The sequence below is a fragment of the Macaca mulatta genome, chromosome 10 (assembly GCF_049350105.2).
Source record: "Macaca mulatta isolate MMU2019108-1 chromosome 10, T2T-MMU8v2.0, whole genome shotgun sequence".
Lineage (NCBI taxonomy): Eukaryota > Metazoa > Chordata > Mammalia > Primates > Cercopithecidae > Macaca > Macaca mulatta.
The window spans coordinates 8,682,475-8,690,132 of NC_133415.1; the positions used below are offsets into that span (position 1 = coordinate 8,682,475).

Genomic DNA, 7,658 nt, shown 5'->3' on the forward strand with positions numbered 1-7,658 from the left:
TGGAATTCTACTCTGTCATTGGCGAAGGCCTACAAGATTTTACATAGTCAGCTGGAGATGGAGATGGGAGGACCTGCATCTGTGGTAGGCATGAGAACAGTGCTGTGGGCAAATGCAGTGTCTCTTCCAAGGGACACATTGCAGGGTAACTTGTCAGTTCTGTTTTGTTCTCAGAGAGGGACTTGACCAAGGATTTCTATTTTGTTATTGTTTTTGAGATGGGGTCTCACTCTGTCACCCAGGCTGTAGTGGGGTGGCACAATCTTGGCTCACTGCAACCTCCACCTCCCCAGTTCAAGTGATTCTCCTGCCTCAGCCTCCTGAGTAGCTAGGGTTACAGGTGCCCGCCACCATGCCCAGCTAATTTTTTGTATTTTTAGTAGAGATGGGGTTTCACCATGTTGGCCAGGCTGGTCTTGAACTCCTGACCTCAAGTGATCCACCCACCTCAGCCTCCCAAAGTGCTGGGATTACAGGCGTGAGCCACTGTGTCCGGTGGGTTTCTGTTTTGTAAGGAACAGGTGGTGTCACGTGGGGCTTAGGGCATAGCTAGGTGTGGCTACTTCTGAGGACCTTCAGGGTTTGCGTTGAGCTCACTGAGCCCCTGCAGCGTCTTATTACAATTGTGACACAGAAGTTTATGAACCCCTGATTGTCAGCTCTAGGAGTGTGGTCAGACCTCCTTTATGTGTGATAACCCTGATGAACTTCACCCACATTGGTAGCAATTATGGTGATGTTTATGTCAGGGCAACCAAAACTTAAGCAACAGTAACCCACTAACACCGGTCCTAGCAGAGAGGGTGGAAGTGTCAACTTCTGTACCTGGGAAGACTGGCAGTGGAGCTCGGCTTCTAAGTCACAGTCAGAGAGCATCAGTGATGTATCCATGTGGCTCACCTCCCCGGGGAGGAAACAAGCTTCCTCCATCCCCCAAGCGAGTGGGAGGGGCAGTCCTAGTCACAGATGGCTGCTGCTTTGCTTCGTCCCTGCCAGTAACCCCAGAGCAAGCAAATGGCTCCTCTCATTTGAGGATACGTGCATCCCAGGGAAGGCTCTGATTGGTCAGGCCTGGGTCATGAGCCCATGCCTGTGGACAGGGTAGAAGGGAGAGGTGGTTCCCGGAGGAAGGGAGGAGTACTGTTACCAAAAGAGGGAGGAGGCGATGTGAAAGAGGCCATCCGTGTTGGCCCATCTGCCTTTTGCTGGGTACTTACCTGCCAGGGCTATGTTAAGCACCTTGAGGAAAGGGGCCCAGAGAGAGCAAGGAACTAAATTCTCCAGAGGCACATAGCCTGGAAGTGGCAGTGCCAGGATTTGAACTCATGGTGGTGTTAAGTCCCCCATACTACATCTTCTCTCATGTGGATTCTCTCATGTGGATCGTGGCAGGGCTGCCACTTCAGCCCGAGTCTCCATCCCACTGCTGGGCTCCTTGTGAGGCGGCAGGAGGGGAGACATCCAGGTTCTCTGAAGCCGTTGAGCACTCTGGGCACAGGGTTTGCCGCAGCCATGGCCATGGCAGTAATGAGCCAGCTTGTGTGTGTGTGCAGGGAACTACAGCCTGTCCAACGTGCTGCCCAGTGCCCCTGACATGGCGCAATTCAAGCAGGGAGTGAGGTCCGTTGCTGGAAAACTCTCCGTCTTTGCTAATGGAGTCGTGACTTCAATTCAGGTCAGTGGAATGGGGCGGTGCTCACTGGCTATGATGGTAGTAGATTCAGCAGTTTGAAAATGAGACCTACTTCAATCTTCAACTGCTGGAAAATTCAATTATATGTTATTGGATCGATGTGTTTGCTACAGTATAACCCAGGACATTATGAAAACCAGAAATTATAATTTTATATTTAATATTTTCTAATGTATGACTCTCTGGGAATTGTTAGAGGAATTGTCATGACCATTATGCAGTTTTTTTTTCCTAGATTGGAACAGAGAAGTAAGTATTAAGAAAATTGAAATTATCTGTAATGCCATATCACAGGGATAACCTCTTAATATTATGGTATATTTTTAGCTCTAGATTTCTAAGGATATTTTTCTATTCATAGATAAAAAGGATATACATATCTTTTTAAAATCAAAAAGGGATTATATTGTATATAGGGTTTTATATCTTGCTTTTTCTCTGTGATGTTAGGAGCATTTCCATGTCATCAGAAGTTTTTCTAAAACCACATTCTATCGAGTGAAAACATAAGCCAAGGATGGCACATACTTGCACATAAGAGTCGAGGCCATCTCTGACGATATGAATGGCTCGTTTCTTTGTACCTTCTTGTTTACATCAGGCCATTGAAGAAGGATTCTATTAAAGATGCTGCTAAAGGAAGTAGGACTGGAACTGTGGTGGACTGTGGACTGTCCACATGTGGACTGTGGTGCCTCTAAAGGGGGTTCCTGGCCCCAGGCAGATGTTGCTCTGGCTGCAGGTTAAGGAGGGCATGGAGGTGCCTCCCGTTCTGGAGAGTTCCCTTAGTCCCAGGACTCTTGATGTAGCTGTTTTCACACTGTGAATAGCACAGTCTTCCCTTTCATTTGACTCTGAAGTTAAAATTCACAGAGTTCTTTCACGTCCCTCAGGTCAGCTAAGCCCACATCAGTCTCCATGTAGGTAACATCCCTATTTTATAGATGGTCATCCCCATTTTAGAGATGACTCCCTTTTATATCCCCATTTTACAGGTGAAGGAATTGAGGCACAGGTTAGGTCACTTCTGCAAGATGACCAGCTGAGCCGAAATTTCAGGGCTTCAAACACCAAGTGTGTTCCTCTGTCCTGCCCATCACACTTGTTTCCCAGAGGCTCAGCAAGTAGCCTCCGGCCCACTGAGCATCCTCCCGCCCAGACACTTTGCTCCCTGTCTCCCGATCCCGGGACTGTGGCCATGGATGCCAGAGACAGGATGTGAATCCTGTTGGCTTCTGAAGCCCACACCTGCCCTCAGCCTTGAAGCTGCAGCAATGGCTGCTTCCAGATGAGCACACCCTCGCGGTGTAGTGTTCATGTCACATGCCCGACACCGGCTGCAGTGTCAGTTTTGGTGATGGTGAATATTCAGGGCGCAGGAGTCAGGGATCGCTGCTGAATGGTCGTAAACTTCCGTTTTGGTTCTCTCTTCAGGATCGCTATGGTTCTTAATACTGAAGTCGTGATATGTATTTCCTGGAGAAATTCTTCTGTAAATGAACCAGTGACCACGCAACAGGCGGCAGTGAAGACCAGATAGTTTTGCGGATTGTTTTGCTACTTTTTCATATGGTATATGTTTCTGATTTTTAATATTTCTTTTGAGAAATTCTGAGTTCTGATGTAGTAGGAGCTTTACTGTGATTTCTGTTTCGTGTTCCTTCCTGCCACACCCTCCTTTGGCGTCTCCACGTATATCCTTGCTTTATTTTCTTGGAACCTTTGGTTTCAACACTGAGGGCCTGGAGACATCGGCTCCTCCTGCTCCTGAACCAGGAGGCTTCAGGAGGGGAGGAGAGGTCTCCATGTGACACGTGGGCTCAGGGCTGCCAGAATCAAAAGATGCCAGATGGACCTGCAGAAACAACGCTCACCACACACATGTCCTTCAAAAGACCAAAGTGACGGGTGTCTCCTGTGACAGGTTGCTTCATTTATGTTTCTACATAGTAAGGTGACTGCCAAATAATATTTGAAGTCATCTGTCTCTTTGTAAATTATTTTCTATGACCTATAAATTTAAAAATATTTTTCAGTGAGTGCTTTTAACAAATGTAAGCTGCCTTGCCAAGGGGATTAATGTTATCTTGTAAAAGGTGTTGCTGTTTGAATTGATGAGAAATGGAAGATGAGAACTCCCTAAGGGTGTTTATAAATCGATGTGGTATACAGAATTAAAATGGAGTGAGGTAAGAAGATACAGCTACAGAGAATAGTTCCATGTATGGGAGAACAGTCATTGTAATTGGGTAGTTTTGTTAATATTTTTAAACCTTGCTTTTCAAAAATTACAGAATGTGTATAAACGAATAAAGAAAAATAATTTAGCTGTGTTTTAGACAGCATTAGAATATATTGTTCAGCACAGTAAAATATATTTGAAATCTGATAAGCCAAAAATGTGGTTTTGAATGAATATTTTGTGAATCTTTCTTAAAAGCTCAAATTTGTAGACTTCTAAATAGAATAAACACTTGCAGCAGATGGCATTGCCTACATTTTTTCCTGAACGCTTTGGTAATAAGTCATTGTAAGTCAGAGTTTGTGGTATAACATTGATGGACATTTGAATTGTGGTAACTGTAGATGGACATGGATTTAATGTGCGTTTGGGGCCTGATGTGCAGTTGTGATGAATTGGGATGTTGTTCGTAGCACAGGAGCAAGGTGGAGTGTCCTGGTTGAAAATGACGTTGGGCCAGGTGCGGCAGCTCACACCTGTAATCCTAGCACTTTGGGAGGCTGGGGTGGGAGGATTACCTGAGCCCAGGAATTTGAAACCAACCTGGACAACATAGCAAGACCCTGCCTCTACCAAAAAAGAAAAAATTCAGCCGGGTACAATGGCATGTGCCTGTTATTCCAACTACTTGGGAGGCTGCAGCAGGAGGATCCCTTGAGCCCAGGAGGTCAAGGCTGCAGTGAGCTATGATCTCAACACTGCACTGCAGCCTGGATGACAGAGCAAGACCCTGTCCCAAAAAAAAAAAAAAAAGAAAAACGTTGGGAGGGAGGGAGGGGATTGACTCCCCACTCCCAGAGCCTTAGCTGAGGGTGCCTGTGATGTGCCTTCCATGCCCCTCCCCACTGCCCCTCCCCTTCCCTGCTGTTCCTCGGTCTCCCCACCATGCCCCTCCCCGCTGCCCCTCGGTCTCTGCCCTGCCCCTCAGTATCCCCCCATGCCGCTCCCTGCTGCCCCTTGGTCTCCACCCTGCCCCTCAGTCTCCCCTAAGCACACACCCACCAAATCCCTACCCCTAGATGTACTGGGTCTGCCACAGGCCCCTACATCTGGGTCCCCGGAGGCCCTGGAGAGGAGCAGAGGGAGCCGGGCTTTCACTCTTCCTAAGGCTGAAGTCCTAGCCCTGGGTTGCTGCTTACCCCAGCCTGGGCCAGCCCGGACACCTGTGGTCCTCCTCTTTGGGTCCCTGGATGTGGAAATAGGCCTCCAGTCGCCCTCAGTTCCCCTGAGGAGAGGGTTGCGGGAGTGGAGGGACTGTGCTGTGTAACCAGGCTTTGGAGGCAGGACACCGACCTGGGCTTGGAGCTCTAGAGAATCATCGACTGGCCTCAGTCCCAGCTCTGCCCAAACCCTGAGGGTCTGGGAGCCTGGCCTGGCCCTCCCTGCTGGTGAGCCTGCTGATGCCACCTGTGTGCCCTTGCCAGGTGGGCAGGGGCCTCTCCCGCTGGGCAGTGCTCTGCATCCCAGTGTGGGGCTGGATGAGCAGAGCCCCCTGGAGCCACCCGCCTGTGAACACCATCCCCAGTCTCCTGCTGAAACCCCTTGCAACCACCATGTTCCCTGGGCCACCTGGGCTGCGGGGAACTGGTCTCAGGATGAGAAGGGGCCCGCCTCCAGCTCCACCCTTGGTCTTGGGCTGCAGGGAGGTAGACAGCCTTCCTGGAGCGTTTATTGCCTGGTACCATGGGTGGGAGGGAGCCTGGGGGATTCCAAGGTCCAGACTCTGACTCCAGAGCCTGAGGGTCAGGAAGCTGCTGGCAAGCTGTGGCCACAGCCGTGGCCTTGAGCTGGGCATGGCCAAAGAGGGGGCTGGCTGGGGTCTCTGCCGCTCTGACATCGGGCAGTGGACAGGTTACCCAACCTTGCCCCAGCGTCCCCTGGCAGCCTGCCTCCCAGCCTGAGCCCCTCCGCTGGCTTCCCTGCAGTGCTCAGTGACATGCGGGGAGAGCATTCAGCACCGAAGTGTCCTCTGCACCGATGATACCAGTGTCCCTGTGATGAGGCCCAGCAGCCAGCCAGCGCAGTCACCTGCTCTCTGCCACCCTGTTGGCGGCCTCTGGACACACTGGGCCCTGAAGGCTCAGGCAGCGGCTCCTCCAGCCACGAGCTCTTCAGCAAGGCTGACTTCATCCCGTGCCTCTTGGCCCCACGCCCTTCACCCACCTCATCACCCGAACCAGCCAGCATGGCAATGCCATTGAGGAGGAGGCCCCAGAGCTGGGCCCGCCGGGGCGTGTGTTTGTATACAACTTATAGTATGACTACAATTTCATTCACCTCCATGAGGATCTGTGCTATGGGCCCTTCAATGGGCCTGATCTAGACCTGGCAGGGTCAGGGGACTGGACACCCCCACTGCGCAGCCGTCCTGCTGCGCCCTCCACTGGCAGCCCCATGCCTGCCACAGGGCCTCCTGCAGCCGAGGAGGAGGGGGTACTGGGACCCTGGTCCGCTAGCCCTTGGCCCAGCCAGGCCAACCACTCCCCATCCCCACCTTCAGAGCAGACCCCTGGGAACCCTCTGGTCAATTTCCTGCCAGAGGAAGACGCCCCTATAGAGGCTCCAGACCTTGGGCTCTCCAGCCTGCCCTGGCCCAGGGTTTCTGTTGATGGCACGCAGACGCCTGCTGCGCCTGGAGCCAAAATGACTTCCTAGTCAGCTAGGACAGCCAGAGCCAGCTGCCCCCTCCGTTGTGGGACAGGACCAATGAGGTTTCCAAGGATGATGAGGAACCCGTGGGCCACGGAGCACCCCACCAGCCCCAGAGGCCCAGCCCCACGCTGCCCTCTGTCCTGTCGACAGCACCCACTCCTCTCCTGGTCCTGACATGGTGGAGCTGTGGACAGGAGGGACTGTAGCCTGGAAGCCAGCTCTGGAGGGCGGCCTGGGGCCTGTGGACAGTGAGCTGAGGCTCCTCCCCCTCCTCCCATGGGCACTCTGCCAGAAATTAAGGGCAGGGACAGCCTCCTGGAGCCAGAGACTCCCACCTTCCCAACCCCAGGACCAGGCTCATGGGGCCTGCAGACTGTGGCAGTGCCAGGGACCTTCCTCCCCACAACCCTGATTGGCCTCAGGCACACACCCTGGGTGACTGCCTAGAGCCCGGGACCCAAGGACCAGCCTGAGCCCCTCAGCCCTGAGGTGCCGCTGAGCTCTGGGCTTCTATCTACGCCAGCTTGGGACAACCCCAACAGCAGAGTCCCTGAGGCCCAGCCCCTGGCCCCAGCCCGGCCGAGGCGGAGCCCCGGTGGACCTGCTGGCTGCCAGGAACGCCAGCTGGCGAGCGGGAAGCTGGAACAAGGCAAGGGGTGTGGGCTGCTGGGTGGGCGGGGAGTTTGCACCGGACCTTGGTGACTGTTTCCTCATCTGAAAATGAGCAGAGTGGGACACAGTCGCTGTCTATCCTGCCTCCCTCGGGGCGGGAGTTCCTAGGATTAGGGGAAACCGACAGCCGTGGTGGGTGGAGGCTCCATGAGGTGGGAGGAGCATTGCTCCAGCTCAGCCTGGCCAACATGGCAAAACTCTCTCTCTATAAAAACTACAAAAAGTAGCTGGGCGTGGTGGTGGGCGCCTGTAGTCCCACTTAGGAGGCTGAGGCAGGAGAATCACTTGAACCCAGGAGGCGGAGGTTACAGTGAGCCGAGATCACGCCACTGCACTCCAGCGTGGGCGATAAAACAAGACTCTGTCTCAAAAATAAAAATAAAAAATAAAATAAAATAT

General features: G+C 52.5%; 1 protein-coding gene and 1 pseudogene across 5 annotated transcripts in view; both read left to right on the top strand.

The window, feature by feature from the left end:
- The window catches only part of ARFGAP3 (ADP ribosylation factor GTPase activating protein 3), a 64,280-nt gene extending 60,103 nt beyond the window's left edge, over positions 1-4,177 (top strand). For 4 of the 5 annotated variants that reach the window (XM_028827332.2, XM_077948616.1, XM_077948617.1 and 1 more), the window contains 2 exons: positions 1,554-1,675; positions 3,128-4,177. In XM_028827332.2, coding sequence (XP_028683165.1) covers positions 1,554-1,675; positions 3,128-3,145 — 140 coding nt within the window. In that variant the 3' untranslated portion in view covers positions 3,146-4,177. 5 annotated transcript variants of the gene reach the window in all.
- A 1,044-nt stretch (positions 4,178-5,221) lies between these two features.
- On the top strand, positions 5,222-7,455 carry LOC144331610 (A disintegrin and metalloproteinase with thrombospondin motifs 7-like; annotated as a pseudogene).
- Positions 7,456-7,658: the final 203 nt, after the last annotated feature.